The sequence below is a fragment of the Empidonax traillii genome, unplaced genomic scaffold (assembly GCF_003031625.1).
Source record: "Empidonax traillii isolate 1590-97213 ecotype Southwest subspecies unplaced genomic scaffold, ASM303162v1 scaffold48:size2401408, whole genome shotgun sequence".
NCBI lineage: Eukaryota > Metazoa > Chordata > Aves > Passeriformes > Tyrannidae > Empidonax > Empidonax traillii.
Genome location: NW_020955241.1, coordinates 1,860,542 through 1,878,069, shown reverse-complemented (window position 1 = coordinate 1,878,069; position 17,528 = coordinate 1,860,542). Strand labels below are relative to the sequence as shown.

Sequence of the window (17,528 nt, the reverse complement as noted above, 5' to 3'; positions counted from 1 at the left end):
ACCATCCAGTATAGTATTTAACATGTATGAACTTGTGCTTTTAGCTCAGTTTAAGTAGTGTAGTCTCTTAAGTCTCAGTTCTTTGATACAATATGTCACTGAGAAGCCTCTTTAAAAAGAAGAGGAATGTGATGTATTGCTTTAGCTTACTTTATGCTTTCTCATAATAACTAAACTCAGTTTTTCAATTTAATTCCTGTAGGTAAATACAGTTCTCTCCCAAAAAAAACAGATTTTTCAGGGACTTTTTTGGTGGAGTCAGTATTGATGAAAACCAAAGGGCCTAGAACATGCAGCAACGGATGGTTTTGGTAGCTTTGTCAGTAGCAGTCCCTTGCCAGAGGTAACGATATGCTTTGGAGGTAAAGCTAACTTACAATTCAGTAAGCTTAAAGACACATTATAAGGATCTACAGGCACCAGCAGAAGAAACAAAACTTTTATGTAAGCATGTGATTTTTCTGCTGTGAAGAATTTCCTAATATAAACTCCATTTATTCAGTGGTGTTTTGTTAGAAATCGGAAGGAACCTAGTTTGTTTAAAAAAAAAAGAATGCAAAAGAATGCTTTATCAGTAAGTAAATGCTTCATTTTTGTAAGTACTTTATAGATGAATACATCTTTAAGGAGTGATTACTTTCACCGAGAATTTTGTGCAATTGTTCCTTTTCTGTATCTCAAGACTTTATTTTAGCTGTAAACTGTGTAAACTGTCTCTAACAGACCCAGTGGTTTTAGTCTCATTAAAAATAGAACAAAGCTTTTAGCATTTCTAAGCCTGTCAGTTGGATTCCTTCCTTGCTAGCTGATTAAAAGACAGCAACCATGATGCGTTGAATTTTCTTCTCCCATAATAAATGACAGTCTGGTCCAAAAAGTGCACAGTGTGGAATGTACTATCTGTTTTCTCATGCAGAGTACTTGGAGATAGCTCAGTTCTTGCAGAAGCAGTTAGTTTCTACTAGGAGAGGACTGCATCTAGTGACAGAAATTTATTTTGACATCGTTATTGTCAAATTTTGGGTCCAGGAGTGTTGAAAATTCTGTTAATGCCAGTTTTGCAAAGACCAGCCTAGAGAAGCTGAATCTGTGATGTTAGCCTGTGTGTGTGCTGTAAAAGTGCATTGCTGGAGCTGTCAGCTAATGTAGTATGCTCACTCCTGCTTTACTGGAGAAAAACCTTTTATTAATAAACTACTCCTACCAGACACTGTTGGAGCTTGCTAGTCATGGCCCAGGTCTTGCTGGACTACATTAACTATTTGATTAATTAATTTGTTTATTTCCTGGAGGGCAAAGAGACACTTCGAGCTGGGGGGAGGACAGGAAGAAACTGGCTAGTAGTAACAGTAGTTTTTGGTGTGCCCTGATAGCAGTTGCAATGCAGGTAGTGACAAGTCACATAATTGGACTCCTAAAATAAATCTGAAGCACCTTCAGAAAAATAACTTTCTAGCTCAGCTATAGCAGTAGCTTCTATAACTATGTCAGCCCATGGCTGTTAGGAAGAAACACTTCACTGAGTTGGGGCATGCACACTATGGGGTTTTGGGGTCAACAACAGGGTCCAAACTCCCAATTTTTTTCTGAATTGAAGGACCTATGGTCAGTGGGTTACTGAAGCCCAGAGGCTGTTGGGAGAGAAATTCCTCCAAGGTCAGACTGACAAGCCTTTCTGCCTTCCCCTGTATCATAGGATGTAATATAATTCCTGTGATTCATTTAACAAATTCCCTGCCATTGCAGAGACATGGACCACGGACACAGGTCTGTCTTGTCTATCAGTTTCATTTTCCTTCTTTCTTCGCTGATTCCTGGTCTGCTGTGTTTCTTGTAGCTATTGTATATGTTGCATGGTGGGCTGGTTGGTCTGCTGAGGGTTGTATGAATGTGTGGATCACAGTAAGTCTGTGCACCATGCCAGGTTTTCAGTGATTTGCAGCAGTGATTTGTGGCACCAAGGATCAGAGGTGCTGCTGTGTGTTGAGAGGAATGTACTGCTGCCTTTGCTACTCCTGTAATCCTGAGCTGGGCTTGTTTGTTCTTGGTCTCTAGAGTTATTGCTCCCAGTCTTGACAGCCAGTACTGTAAAAACAGAAGGATTCCTGCAGTTAGTGGCTTTGCTACTTCAGGAGAGAGAGCCCAACTTTTGACAAAGCTAAGTGCTTTATTTTAAGCCCTTGTTTGTACAAGCTCTCTTAGCAATGGGAATGCTAAAATTCTAGGTTCACAGTTACTCTGTTGACTTACTGAGCCTTTCACTTGGCTCCTACCTAGTCAAATGACTATAGTTAAGAGGCAGGAAACCAGGTTACAGGTCTGTAATTATGTAATATGTGGGTTGTCTGAGAATGCACTTTAAAGTTTTTTGCCTAGTGTGCAAAGCCTCTTTTTTCTTTATTTCTATGAGACGTTAAGCACTCTTGCAAAAAACAGGAAAACATACAAACTGTGTTTGAGTAAAGTTGAAATCATCTGCAAAGAAGTGACTGGGCAAACCCAAGAGCCTTGCTCTTCCCTTGGGCCTCTTACTCGGGACACACGTCCTCAAACTCCAGGATGTCAGCTTGCTGAAAATATGCTGTACCAAACATATGTCTGGTAGGGGACTGTGCTGCTGTATTTTTAAGAAAGGAGCATCACATGCATTGCTAATTGATCTGGACTGTGGAGTTTATATTAGAACTTGAACATAGCTCTGGATCTGTCAGGTGGATTTATTCCTGCAATTGCTTGTGTGCTTGCCTTCACAGGGCTACAAGTAAAACCAAGTGAACAGAAACTCTGTAGATGCTTGTGGATACCAGAAAGCTATTTAGATGAATAGCTGGCTACTCAGCACTTAGCATAATAGAGTCTATTATCCTCCTTGTACATCTGATGCTTTAAGTAAGCTGCAAAATCACGGTGTAAAGTAGAAGCATAACTTAAAAAGCGGTGCATAGCTTAAGAAGCAGTGCAGGAAGTTACTTTACATAAATGCAAATTGTCTTTTGTTGGGAAAGTGAGGAATCTTACAAAGCAGTCCTCAGAATAAAATGCAGCCTAATCTGTTTATTACCTAAAGAAACTCCAGGAGCATGTTAAGTATTACACTACTGGGTCAGATAAAGAAATGTTCCTCTATCTCTGTGTCCTTCCTCTAAGAGCAACAAGTTGCAGATACAAAGAGAGGGTATAATTTCTCCAAGTATCCCCTTTCTTCTGCAGAAGCCAGGAGCTGTGTCTGCTTTTTCACAGCCCTTAGTGGACACTTCTTCAGGGAATTTTTGTAATTTCCTTTTTTGGAAACTGCTTACACTTTAACACTCTGCCATAGTTTCCTTGGTCTGTGATAGCATTAAGTACTTCATTTTGCTTTGCACAGGTTGCCTGAACAGAGGAAAGCTAAGATGGTTCAAATTATGACTTGGCTAATTTTCTCTTTACGCTCAACGAGTTTTAAGACCTCAACCTTGGTGTCGTGAATGAGCTCTGCCAGGTGGGCAGGCAAGGCAGGAGTGCCTCTGTGCAAACTGAGGTGTATTTGCCTTGATAATCTCCTAAACCACGATGAGACCTGTCAGCATGTCTGACTTTCCTTTCTGTTGTGCTGGACAGTGTACAAACATCAGAAGTATGTCATGATCTTAATTTGTCGCTGTGGGACTGCTGGCATGAGTACGCGTGACTCTTGCTCAATTGAACCTTTTGTTCAGGGGCATGGCAGTGTGGGTTTGCAAACAGCTACAGTAAATCCAAAACCAGGGACTGTCGTCTTGGTGGTCTGGACATCCTCAATCTGGCTATGCTCCCAGGAGCTTCCGAGAAGCTGTGCTGCCACTTGTAGCCTTTCTTCATCTCATGAACTTCCAGTGACTGCTGAAGTTAGAAAAAGTTGAAGCCTTCAGTAACAGGGGATTTCCAGACTTCTCAAAGAAAACTGCTCAGTTTCTGCTAATGTTAGGCCCCTTTCTTTGCAAAGAATGAGGGAGAAGGGAAGTACTGATGATGCTTTATTATTTGCTTTTGAATCTGCTTCCTCCCTTCTCTAGGCACTATTTACCCTTAAGATTATCCTGAATGACTGACTAGATAACCTTTGCTGAATGAACTAGGATGAGAGAAGCAGCAGTAGTAGCACTCCCAGTAGTAGCAACACACTGGTCAGCCTAATAACAACTGTTTCGTACTGAGAAATACTCTTCTGAGCTAACCTGCAGGTGGGAACAGTAGCACTTGAAGCTGAAGAAATGATTAAAGAGCATGTGTGCAGACAGAGGAGCTGCTATAGTATATGACTATCTGATTCACCAATTAAAACCAAGATTTAATGTTTTCTTTGATAAATGAAATGCTTATCATGCTAGCACAAACAGCAGCAAACATATGCCATAGTTGAAAGATTGCAACTTGAAAGGCTTGGTTATAGATTGAAAAATAAATCAAGATTGTCCTGGTTACTGATACGTAGAGATAACGGTGTCTATGAGTGGACTTTGGCTCTTAGAGCGATGCAAGCTTGTCACCTTTTGTGTCGTGCAGTATAGGTTTGCAAAAGGACATCGTAGTGTGACCTGTAATGATGGTGTGTTTGGCAACATGAAATCCTAATGCTTTAAAGGACTCTGTGAAAAATAAACCGTGCTTCAGATCCTTCTAGCACTCTTGCTAGTCACTTGATTAAATCATCCTTGGTTGCAGACGTTGACTGACAGAGAAAATAGTACATGCAAACAAGTCAGGGAGGGCTAATGATTTGTTAGCTTCTAGAAATACTACAAAAGCTGGATGGTACAGTAAATTAAGTAACATGCCTTAATTTCATATTGAGAGCATTTATTGGAAAAGGAGGGAGAGCTGGGGATTAAACCATGAAGCAAACAAATGACTTCAAGCTTGGTTTCAGCCACGACAGGGGGGATGGTAATAGATCAAAGCAGGTGCCCACCTTGCTGAGGGCCATGGCCTCAGCTTTGAGATGGAGCTCAACAACAAGGCTGCTGGCACAGAGCAATTATATAACTTTATTTCCTGCCCCCCTCCCCTTTCTTCTTTAAACCTTGTTCCAGTGTCTGATCTCAGCTGCTGCTGGCCGAGTGCCAGTGTTTGTCTGTGCACAACGGACACAAACAGATTCTGGAGGGTCATGTGAAACTACCCCTAGCTCTTTAAACCACACCGCCCTTACCTTTTCCCCTCCACTGCCTGCATTGCTGTAACAGGTGTGGCTTTGTTTATGCACGGCTTGGTGCTTTGCTTTAGCACCTGGGTTTTGCTGGCCCTCAGTGTCCGGAGGAAACCTTTGTTTCCCTGGTTTGCTCAAGCAGCAGGAGAACTCTCTGGACCTTCTGAGCAGCTGTTTGCACCGAACGAAATAGACAGGGGTATCAGTTTTATAAGGGCAGCAACCAGAAGTCATTAGTAACTATAGCCTCTGCTTCTGAAAACTTGACCATGGGTTTGGCTTAACTTCGCAAGGCCTGTAGTTCTCAGCATCTTCTGGTACAGATGTAAAGTGATTCCAGAGAGGGTGTATCCTATTCCTGTAAATTATTGGCAATTGCTAGTTAAAAAAAAAAAAAAATCTAGTTTAATTGAAGAGTTGTGGGCTTGGAGCCAGGTGTAAGCCTGAAATAAGGTCTTTTCATTTAAGTGTTTATGTGTTATTGCTGTGGGAAACTCAAATGTAAAATGATGCATCTTAGCCCCATTTCACCTTTGCTGATACATAGCACTGCATAAATCTTACCTTGCACTTGTATATATTGGGGCAGCTGAAAACACATTTAGATAAGTAACAAATAACTTATAACGGGTTTACTTGCTCCAGCTTTTATTTTTCTTGGGATGCCCTGTTGTTCTTCCTAGCCAAGAGGCAATATGTAAATGCATCCATGTATTGGGCACTGGGACTTGTTCCTGGGAAGTGGAACTGATAGTACGAAGCTGCATCTCTGGAGTTTTAGCTACCCCATAAAAATTTGTCATGTTGAATTGCACAGAGGGAAATGCACAGAGAAAAGCTCTGTGCTCGGGAGGGATGTTCTGCTGAGTTCTCAATGCCTGGGATGCTCATGTCTTAGCCTTTGTACTGAGAGCAGTCTGCTTCAGCTTTAGGTTATGACTGAAAATTTTCCTAGATTAGCATCTCCTCCCCTCTGTTGCCCTTGGCACCTTTGAATCAATTACACTAAGCGTTCTGGGGAACAAACTCATAATTTTGTACGTCCTTTCTGCAGTTGCCATCTTGTGCTCCAAGTCCCAGATTTCCTGCCTGAAATTTAAAATTGAGATGATGTGATCCAGTTCAATGATGGCTGTGTGGCATCCCAGAGAAAATGAGATATATCCAGTGAGAATGACTAGTGCTCCGAAAGCACTAGAAATGTTGGAATGTGATACCCTGCAGTTGCAAGGGATTTGATGGAGACGGGACCCTCGTGAGTTGCTTGTTCCTAACACATGTTCAGCTAGCTCCAGTGAAAGAGCTAACAAGTACCGCAGTTTCAAGAAAGTAAGAACAAAGATAGTTGTGCTGACAGCAGGTCTGATGTGGTTTGGGGTTTTTATTTGATTCCTAAGAAGCAACTACAAAAACTTGTGAGGTAAAGGAGATGTGACTCATGAAACAACAGCCAGTGTTGTGAAAACCAGCGCGAAGAATGTGAAGAGCTATACGTGGGGATAGTCAATACGGAGGCAGAAGTCTGAGTGGTCCTAGTTGTATCTGGCATAGATGGATGCCATTTTTTATCTTATCATATATTGGTTTGCTCATAAAAACCTTCCTTAGTCATATCACTTTTGGCAGCTTTTGTCTTTTAAATGCCTGTGGGGTCTTGAACTGATCCCTGATGGTGAAGACACTTGAGAGTAAGTGCTCGAGTATTTAAATCAAAGCTCAAGTATTTGCTGAGACAGTCTCTCTGATGAAGAGATAATATAATTTATTTAATATACTGTACAACTATATGCAATTCTAAGCCCCAAACACTACATCCATTATGTTTTTGAGCATTAGCTTATATTCTGTAAACTGGAAGTGCTGGGCTGAGAGTTCACGGTTGCACATAGTTGAATTGCCACTCACTGTGGGCATGCTATTGCTCTGCCATAATTACAACATCATTTGCCATGAAGGTGGTTCCTATGTTTTGACATAAATGTGGGTGATGCCATTGTGTATTTATCCCACACTTTGGGCACAGCAGGATCGTGTATATAGTCACGTATATCACTGCAGCAGTTTATGGTGGGTGATATATCAATGCAGTCAACTTAATGCACTTTTCCATACCCACCCATAACTGGTATATGCAAAGGTATGCCAGCTTTATAAAACTATGTACCTGCTTTAAATCCCCTTCTCTTACTTCGAAAATGTGATTTATCTTGCTTTTCTCATATTCTTGTTTATATTTCAATTCCCCTGCTTTCTCCTAGTTGTCTCCTTTGGCAAGATCTGTGAGAAACTGTGGTGTTTTAGACTGAGCCAAATTCAGTTTGTCTTAAAACTTCATGAAACCTGATCTTGTGAGAGTTCTAGTATGAAAAAAACAACAGGTTGGCATCCAGAGGCATGGATGTTTATCTAAACTGAACTTCTGATTCCTCTTGAGGTTTAGTAGTTCACTACTGAATCTGTTTCAGTCCAGTTAATTAGTTACAAAACCCTAAGCCACAGACTTGGAATTAAAGAAAACAAAGCCCCAAGCCTCCACATAATTTGATGCTAGAAGAAACTTTTGTTAAACTAGGTAGTGCATTTACATCACTGTTTCTCAGTCTGAAATGCAAACTCGTGTACAGATGAGCCAACAGTATAGTCATTGATTCTGGATTCATGCCACAAGTATTAATGTGACAGTCTGGTGTCCCCTTCTGCTCTGCCCCCCCACCTTCTCTGACACTGATTTCTCCTGTCAGAGGTATGGTGGGGTTCTTTTTGTTTTGTATCAGTGGTTTGACTTCGTGTAATATAGCTTACAGGAAGTACAGAATGCGTGGTTTTAATAAGATATTCTGCTCCTCTCTTTTCAGGACAATGTAGATCAGACTTCAGCTCATGGTCGGCGGGATCTGGTGGAACCGGGTTTCCAAGAACCATCTAATCGCATCTCCCTGAATCACCAAGGTAAGGAACAGAGGGTGGAAATCCAGGCTCCTCAAGGGAATGCAGATGTGGTTTGACCTCCATATTGCCATTTTCCTCACTGGGGGAAAGAAATGTTCTGGATAGTTGGAGGAGGAGAGCTGAAAAAAATGTTTCTGGTCACAACTGTCCTTTGAGTTGTGAGTGAACATGATGAAGGATTTGTATGCATTTCTTGCAGCCCAAAATGGGATTACTGGGCAGGGTAACAGGGATATTTTCCTGTTTTTTAGGAAGGGGGGAGACAAGTACTGAAATGGACTTCAACATTTGTAATGTTAAAGTTGCATTTAAAAAAATCTTTGACTGCTATAAGAAGAATTCAGGGCTCTGGCTCAGTGTCTGCAGTAGGAGAAAATAAAAGCATGTTTACTTGCTTTCCATGATAGAATTCAGCTTATTTGGGAAAAGAAAGTCTGGAACTAGAATTATTAGTGCTAGTGTAATAATTTAGCTTCTGTAAGTCAACAAGAGTACTCATAAAAAGTTGAAATAAATCGTAAAAGTCTGAGCTGATTTCTGTCCAGACACATAAAAGGCAACGATTACTATTATTGCAGAGACTGTTCAGCTCAGGTGGTTTTTTTTTAGGTTTGAAATAATTGATTATAGAGAGTGCTGTCTTAACCAGTGAACCCTTTTTCCCTTGGGGTTCCTGATGGTTTAATTTGAAACCAAGTCCTTGAAGGTCATCTTCAAATGTTGTTTCATCAGTGAAACAGTTAATAGTAATGCAGTCAGAACAAGACTATTGAGCAGAAAAGATTACAAATGTGTTACTTTAAATATTTGCCAAATATGACATGCTTGAGTTTGTCCATTAAAAATCCAGCATTTTTAATTTGTCAAGGGCAGCAAGACTGGAATTTCATGACTCTTAAATTATCAAGACCATTTAGGTTTCACAAACAAGTCCCAGAATGTAATGAAAATTGTACTTTAACTTGCTCCCCTCTCCACGCTCCAAGTCTTCTGGTGTTTTTGAAGCTTTGTTTTCAATTGCAATGTAATCCAGTCTAAAACTTTCAGTAACACAGGCAGTGTGTTGTGGCATGCTTGCGTGCATCGATCAGAGTTTATAAATTCAATTTTTTGTTTGTTTTAGTGTGATACTGTTACATTAATTTCACCCATCTCAGGATGTGCAAATCTTGGAGAAGATCTATACAGGTGACTTCTGAAGCTATTTGTAAATATCCCCCTTTTAATCAAGGGATTTTTTTGGGGGGGAACACGTGCTGTGTGGTTCGAGTTCATGTGTGGCTGCTGCTTTTGAAGTCTGAACATTTATTGAAGAAATAGGTAATATTGTGTTTTGACGGCAAAATGCCAGCTTTGCAGCCTGACGTTTTCCTGCTTCCTTTTCAGATCCTTCTTTTCCTCTATGAGTATTGTTGTACTGCAGAAGGATCCGTACAGTGTCACCTGACATGTGGCTGTGTCTCAGCCACTTCAAGACAAATGTCTGTATGCAGGGGTCCAAATTAATTTGGGAAACAGCTGTCTTTAAAGAAAATTTTGCATAGCAGGGGATACTGGCAGTTTAATGCCTGTTTCTAAAGCAAGACTCAGTTAACAGATTTCCCAATACTTTCTGAAGTAAAGATCACTTATGCATCCACAAATTGTTTGAGATTTTTCTTCTATGTCAGCTGACTGAAAGCAGTCAAATCCAGGATTTCTAAAATCTTTCTAATTTTGTTCCTGAAGTAAGTATATAGTACATTATTAATCTTGACACTGTTACGTTAGTGGTGTGGATTAAGAATTGAAATCGGAATGCCTGAAGGTGGCCCTTAAAGCTGTGCTGAGCTGTAGCACTTCTGCCTTTTTGCAGTGTTGGAGGGAAGCAGTGTGCCTTACAGACGTGATACCTGCTGCTTTGGTAACTTTTTGAAAATGGAAGCGACCATAAGCATGATATGGTGTCATGTTTTGCATGTCCCCCTGTCGAAGTGTGAGCATCTACAGTCTTGCACTGTATATGACATATACATTCTTATTCAAGAACTTGAAAGTACAAGTATTTTAAGAGCTGGCATGTAATCCAGTTACTGATTAATGAATAGTACATAGAAAAAGTACAACACAAAGAGCTTCGATGGGAGTTATGACATAGTCTGAACTAGCTCACATGCAGTCACATTAGTCACATAATAAATAGGAAGACTAGATTATTGACATGAAATTGATTTTTAAGTTCTATGGCCACTGTTTACTTTGTTTTTTTCTACTCTTACACAAAACTTTGTTATCCATTACTTTCTATTAAAGCTTTGCTCGCACTGGCACTGGTTAAAAATGTAAGAGTAAACCTATGTCTGGAAGCAACTTGCAGGACCACTGCAAATTAATCTGGTGGTATGTCTTGATTATGTTGATGATAAAGATATTTGCAACAGACTTTGGCAGTTTTTGCTTCCAATTATGTACAACGTTGCATGCTGACTTCAGCATATACCTATTATTAGATCTAAAGCCTTTGTTCCTGTGTTTCACATGAGCAGAAATTGTGTAGGTATTAGAATTGGCTAAAATATTTAATGTGTTAGATGTTCCTTGCCTTTTTCTCTTTAGTGTCTTGTGCATTAAACGCTGCAGCTGAACTTTGAGCAATGGTACTTGTTATGTTACTTTATGTGTGCACTTCCAATTCATACCTGACCACATCGCTCAGCGAGTGCAGCCGATCTGCCGGTTTCTGTTGAACATTAACTTATGGCCCTTTGCTTTTCACTGGGGGGAGCTTTTGGAACAAGCACTTGCAATCCTGAACCTGAACTGCTTTCCACAGTCTATAAAAATGGTGATTAGCTTCTTCCCAGGCATCTGAATCCCTTCAACTCGAACTGGAAAAAGAGCATTCAAGTGGAGACTGAGATAGCCCTGCCAACTGTCCCTGCCTGAATGAGCCCTTTCTTGTGAAGGGTATTTCAAGTACGTGTTTCCTGCTGAATCACTGTTTTTACACAAGCAGATGCTTTATAACTGCTCAGCTTTTTATTTCAAAAGAGTATCTTTTAAAGATTGGGAAGCAGAAGATACTTTTGTAAAGTGAGGAGTCATTAGAATAGGACGGTTTCATGTGAAGCACATGTACAAAGTTGAGTGTAGATGGAATGGTATTTTTTCCTAGAAATAGTTTAATAACTGCTTATGTGTAGGTATGTTAATAAGCTTGCTTACTTTAGCAGTAAGTATTTTTATATCTAAGCCATTATTTAGTACTCACTTTTCAATGATTCTGATAATTGGGCAAATTTTGTAAATGTACTAAATGCAAACAGTGGAAACTGTGATGTCTTTCCTGTATTCCCCATAAGCTACTTCATAAATTAAATGTAATAGGAAAAAACAAGCTTTGTCTTGCTGAGCAATACTAATATTGAAATAGTGATAGCCACTGATGTAAAGGATGCTTCAGCTACCTATTAAAAGTTATAGGAAGTTAATAACAGCCAGCCAGGATTTGGCATTTAATAACCACAACTCTAAATATTTCTGGATCAGTCCTTCCAAAAGTTGTAGGGAAGTTTCTAGGCTTGGAGAAGAAAAATAGTTTTAAATTATGTGGCCTTTTCTGAAGAGGAAAAGGAAGGAGCTGAAGAAAAAATCTCAACAACTATTCACCATCTTTAAAAACACCAAGAGAAAGTGAGAGCATGCGTAGGATGGGACAGGTATTGGTATTTTTCGAAATTTTTTCCCTTCTGCAGTGGAGTGTGGAGATGAAGGAAACTGTAGCCCCCTCAGGCACATCTCGCTTTGCAATACATTCAACAGTCACGAATGTTTAAAATTTTGCAATGACAGGTTTTCTGCAGTATGTAGCCTACACCTTTTGTACCCTCTCCAGTAGTGAGGGGCACTGTGGGGCAGAGCTGGGGACCATAGTGGTGATTTTAGTCAAAAGCCCTGCATTCACATGGAGATGCCATTTTGAGGTTTTTAGTAGAGGTGATGGGCTTCAGCCCTTTTTCTCCCTGTCCTGTCCTGAAGGAGGCTGCTGGTTCTCCTCTCTCCCTAAGCCCCCTGGCAGTGCAGCCTCTGTTCCTCTTGGCTGCTCTGTGTGATACCACCAAATTTAACTTTGAATGTGTCTCAGTAGCAAGACAAATCTATCATAGATTTCCCTGTGCTACTGAGGAAGAGTTTTGCTGTATGAATTATGGTGGCAAAATACATTATGCTACAGAAACTGTAAGCCCAACAGAATTTGTTGATACTTGGACTTCAGGGGCTTTAAACTGACAGCTGCGCCACTGCTGTTTCTCTTTTCACTCTGTACTTCTGGGATTTTCTTTGTTGAGGCATGTTTTGGAGCTCATTTTTTCTGTTTGTTGTTTTTTTTTTTTTTTCCTAGCAAGCAGCAAGTAGTGCACACTTCGGTCCCAGATGTGAAGTTTATGGGCAATACATTTATTGGCACTTGACATGTACTTTTTGAGATTGCGTAGGTACTTCTTATTCAGAATTTTGAAGCCATGCATAAATAAGATGCATTCTGTCACCTTACCTTTTAGTGGAAGTATTAAACATGCAATTATAGCACTTTCTGTATGTGTGTACTTGTGGGATGATTGTCAGTTTCTGTACAAATGTGCTTTGCCATGGGTCTATGATGAAAGATTTATCTTCCTTTTATTAATGCATTCACATGCACCCTTCCTTTCCTGAGGTCTTGTTGCACTCGATGTTTTTTGTCACTGCAGTTTGCAGACAGAGCTGAGCTGAACCTTATGGTACTTCTGGCTGCACAGCCAGGCGTCTCCAGCAGTGAAAAGGAAATGGTCATGTGAGTTGTTTTAGCCATCAGCTGCCCTTTGTCAACAGCCAGCTCAGCCTTTGGTCTTTCTTGCTTGGTCATGGTAGAAAATCCTGTCTATCGTGAGACGATGAATATGCTTTGGTTGTGGATTGGGTTGACATTAGATTTCCTCCCTGTAATTACAGATGACTTGCTCCCAGTGAAACTGGAGGGATCCAGGGCATCTGCCAACTTGCATCACACTGCAGCCGACCCTTGAGGTAGATGCTATCTGGTACTTCACTGGCTAGTCACTAATACATTAACTTCCATAGAGACAGTAAATGTCAGCATGGTGGAAACTATCCTTCTAGCACGCTGCCTGGATCAAAAAAAAATACAAACCCATGTAAATACAGGCAGACTTTTGAATGAGCATGGGTGTAGATGAAGTATTACAATGCCTCAGATTTAGCCCAGAGAAACAGTCTTGTGTAGAGCTCTTTTTCTCCGCCACTGTTATTACTTGCTTTTAATATCTTTTCTTTTGTATCTGCCTCTGAGGCGATGTTGTTATTCATTCCGTAGCTAAGGAGGAGTGTAGTAACAGCCAGTGCTACTTCTGAAATGCTTCACTTGTGGGATCTGACTGAGATGAGTCTGTTATCTGGTGTATCAGAACTAATCCATGTTTTTGCAGAATCTAGCTGGTACCGAGTTGAAAATGTAGAGTGAAAAACAGATAGACTTGTTTGTATTTCATAGACAGTACTGCCAGACATTCATGAATTCTCGTGCTTTGTGTAAATGTTGTTGTCATTGTCCAGCCTTAGAAAAAACCCACCATTAGTGCCAAAAAGATTTACACTGACTAATCTTTTGAAGAGAGTGGAAGCTCTGCTTCCTGCCTAGCTCATTACAGTACCTTTGTCTTGTTCTGAAGAACACTTTTCATTTATATTTGGTGATGAATCTTGTTAGCTACTAGGAAGGCAGCCGTAATAGCTGTGTAGAAGTTTAACTTCCCTTTTTAGATTACTTCCCAAACCCTTGGGCTAACAGAACTCCGGAAAAAAACAAAACAAAAACAAAAACAAAAAACCCAAAACAAAACAAATATGAAAAGACAAAGTAGATGTGTTTAGTACAGACAGTTTGAGAGATTTGCAGCAAGCTACAGGAAGAGAGAGAAACTGAGTTTAGCTGGAAGACTGTATATAATATAATGAATATTGAGTGAAATCAGTGACATGAGAAGAAACAGATAAAAAATTATTAAAATGTTGCATGTTCAGAGAAAAATGTTTGCTGGCAACTGATGGATTTTCTTTTAATTTTATTTTTTAATATTATTTTTTCTTTATCTTCCATTTATTGATTTTTTGTTATCAACTTTGCAAATCATCACTTTTTGGACATATTTAAAAATACCGTGTTCCTCTGAAGGCAGTCTGTGACCTATGGGGTAATGGTAGCTATTACCAGGTATGCAATGATCTTGCTGTGATGGAAGGGAAATGGTGGCTGAGGCAGAGCAGTTGCATTGGGAGAGCAAGTGGAGCTGGATTTGGAAATTGGGTTCCTTACTCAGCATAGTCCATGATTACCCATCCTCAGGGACTGAAGCTGTTTGGGCACATGGCATCTGAAATAGTGGTTGGGGTTTTTTTATACTAAAGATAGAGGGATTTTTTTCACCTTCTCTTTCAGTATTTGTATCTGCAGTTATCAAGGGGCAGAGGGGAGCAGATTCACAAGGTGTGAATTTAGAGTAATTAGAAGGTCATTTCTTGTTATTGTTAAATTCTTATCTAAAGATTTGGGAGGTGAAGGTGTAAATTGGGCCTCTGAGTGGTGTGATTCTCTTGCTTCTTTACAGATATGTCTCCGAAAAAGAGGGCATTTAACCTCCCTCACCCTTTGCATTTTACCTACTGGAAAACAAGTTACTAGCATAGGCCTTAAGCAATAACTGTAAGAAACTCACCACTTAGGGAGTAATGAGAGACACTGCCAAATCAATCGTAAAATCAAATGTCCTTTTTGACACTAAAGACACTTTTGCCCTTAGTATTAAGGGACGTGCGTTTCCTGCTGCCACTGATGCAGAGCAAATCCACCTGTTGCAGCAGGCGGCTTTTTGCATCCTCCAGGTGTAATGCAAGAGGTAGCATCGGGATGCCCTCTCTCCTTGCCTGGGGGTGTGCACTCTTGGGCATCTCGTGGAAGACTGTCTTTTCTGCGCTGCAGCTATCGCAGCAGGCTTCGAGGGCTCTTGGTGAGGGGCTGGGATGCCAAGAGGCAGGTGCATGAGATGCTGCTGGGAGTGCCTGCTCTGTTAGCAGGAGGCAAACGTTCACATCGAGTATTTGTTTACCTTTGGCACGCTTTCCCGGAGGTATGTCAGCTCAAAGAGGTGATGTCATCGGTGGCATAAATGCTTTCTGTGCTGGTGCCACTACCCCGGTGGTGTCGGGGCAGCTGGCTGCCTGCCCAGCGAGCGCCTGTCTGCTGGCAGCCTGATGCAACAGCCTTGCTGGTGGCTTCTTGAGAGGGGAGGGTAAGCACCTTGCACGGGCTGAGAGAGGGCTCCTGGAGGGAAGCAGCCTGGCAAGCTCTTCATGGGGATGATGTTGTACCAGGTGTTTCATTTTGTGGGCTTGAGCTCGTGGGTCTGACACTTCTACTGGAAATGGTGTGCTTGGAGAAAATCAGATATCAGAGGGAAAACAGTGTCTCAATATCCACTTGTGATGAGATGTTTCTCTCAGGTACCAGAGCTGAGCTTCTTTCTTGTGCGCTTATATCATGTCCTCTATGAGAAAAAAAGTCGAATATCCTATGGGTGGTGCACTCTCTCCTCTGTAAGTGTATTCACTTAGCAAATTGCATCATTCCCATTGCTAAAGCAGCCAAATACAATATATTTCAATAATTTTTAAATCATTTTATATACTTATTTATTTACCATCCAGGGTTTGGGGACACTCGTGGTCTCAAGTCTTCCTCTGCCTCCTAGGTGGCTTATTTCTTCCATTTGAATTAATATATATGTATATATATATATGCCCAGTCTCTTCGCGAACGAAGAACCGGGGAAGGTCTTTCCACCTTCCAGCCTGCGCATTGGGTTTTTTAGGTGAGACACAGTGTGCGGAACTGAGCCCACCCTTTAATCCTGAGGTTCATCTGCCGGGGCCAAGCACGCTTGGACGGTGGCAGCGAGGTCCTCAGGATGTAGATGGATTGCCTTACAGGGCTAATGAGCTCCATCTGCCCCGGGGAGGGGCCCTGACCGGGAGTTTGAGTTAATAGTCCATAACTGAACTTAGGGATCTGAAATACTCTCTTCTAATTTAATCAGTACAAGTTAACTGTAAGATCTTGGGATTAGCTCATATGTTTTCTGGCATAACTTTATTGCGTTGGTTTTTTTTTTTTTTTTTTTTTTTTTTTTTTTTTTTTTTTTTTTTTTTTTTTTTTTTTTTTTTTTTTTTTTTTTTTTTTTTTTTTTTTTTTTTTTTTTTTTTTTTTTTTTTTTTTTTTTTTTTTTGAATCTGTCTAAATTTGTACTGTTAACATATTAGAGCAGAAGAATGGATATTAATACTATCAACATAGGCTCTTTTGACGGCTTCTGGATGACATTTTTAACATGCTCAGTTGAATTCTGGCCTGTGCCACTCCACCCTCTTCCTGCACAATCTTGGGTTTTGCATATTCCCGGTTAGGGGTAATATTTTAAGTGTATTTATCTTTATGTAAGAAGCTTTTGAACCTGCCAGTGAGGGTGTTATAGCCAAATGTCAAAACATGGCTGTGGGCACTTAAAATAGTCTAAGTACTAATGAGCTTTCCAGCTAGGAAAGTTGATTTATTATGTAGCCTGGCTTTTAATCATTCCATAACAATGGCAGTTGTTCAGTAAAAACAGTGTCTCTGCAGCATCAGAATATTAACTTCAAATTCTGACACCTTAACCAAAATCAAATTCTAAATTTCAAAGCCATTTTGACATGTAAAGGGGAAGGGTATAGTTAGAGATGGAAACAATCTACATACTCACTGTACCGTCTGCTATGAAATACACTTTCAAAAATATTCTTTTAAGAAGTCTCTCTTAATTTTTGAGATAAAAGTACAATGTTACTATGCAAGGACAGCTTTAATGGAGACAGAACTACCTTTCAGTATCTGATTACATGGAAAGCTCTAGGGCGTTAATCTGGTTTCATGACTGTTGTGTTCAAGTCTGAAATAAATCTATTCTGCTTATTTGGACATTTAAAAGTATCATCAGTGGGTCAGAAATTGATTTTCTTTTATCTGCAGTGCACATTTGAAATCACTGTGACTGTTGAGGGAAGGCTATTTTATTTTTTACATCTCTTTACTTTGGTAAAAGAAGACAGATTTATCAAGAGCACAGTGTTAACTGTACATACTCTGCTTTCTGAAGATGACAGGGGGAAAGGAACCCCATTTTCTATTAAACTGATTTCCAAGAGTGTGGTGGCAGTGGTGTGGTGAAGTGCAGGCAGTTGTAATGCCAGAAACTGCTCCTTGAATTGAGATTGGTTGGACTGCAGCTTCCCAAGAAAGCTTTTAACAGCCTTGGTTCACTGGTATATTTAACGGTTTTGGAAT

At 40.3% G+C, this 17,528-nt stretch overlaps 1 protein-coding gene across 1 annotated transcript in view; it reads left to right on the top strand.

The window, feature by feature from the left end:
* GRB10 (growth factor receptor bound protein 10) overlaps positions 1 to 17,528 on the top strand; it is a 109,380-nt gene that overhangs the window by 16,925 nt on the left and 74,927 nt on the right. Inside the window, exon 2 of the mRNA XM_027878985.1 lies at positions 8,023 to 8,116. Coding sequence (XP_027734786.1) covers positions 8,023 to 8,116 — 94 coding nt within the window. The remainder of the gene's footprint in view (positions 1 to 8,022; positions 8,117 to 17,528) is intronic.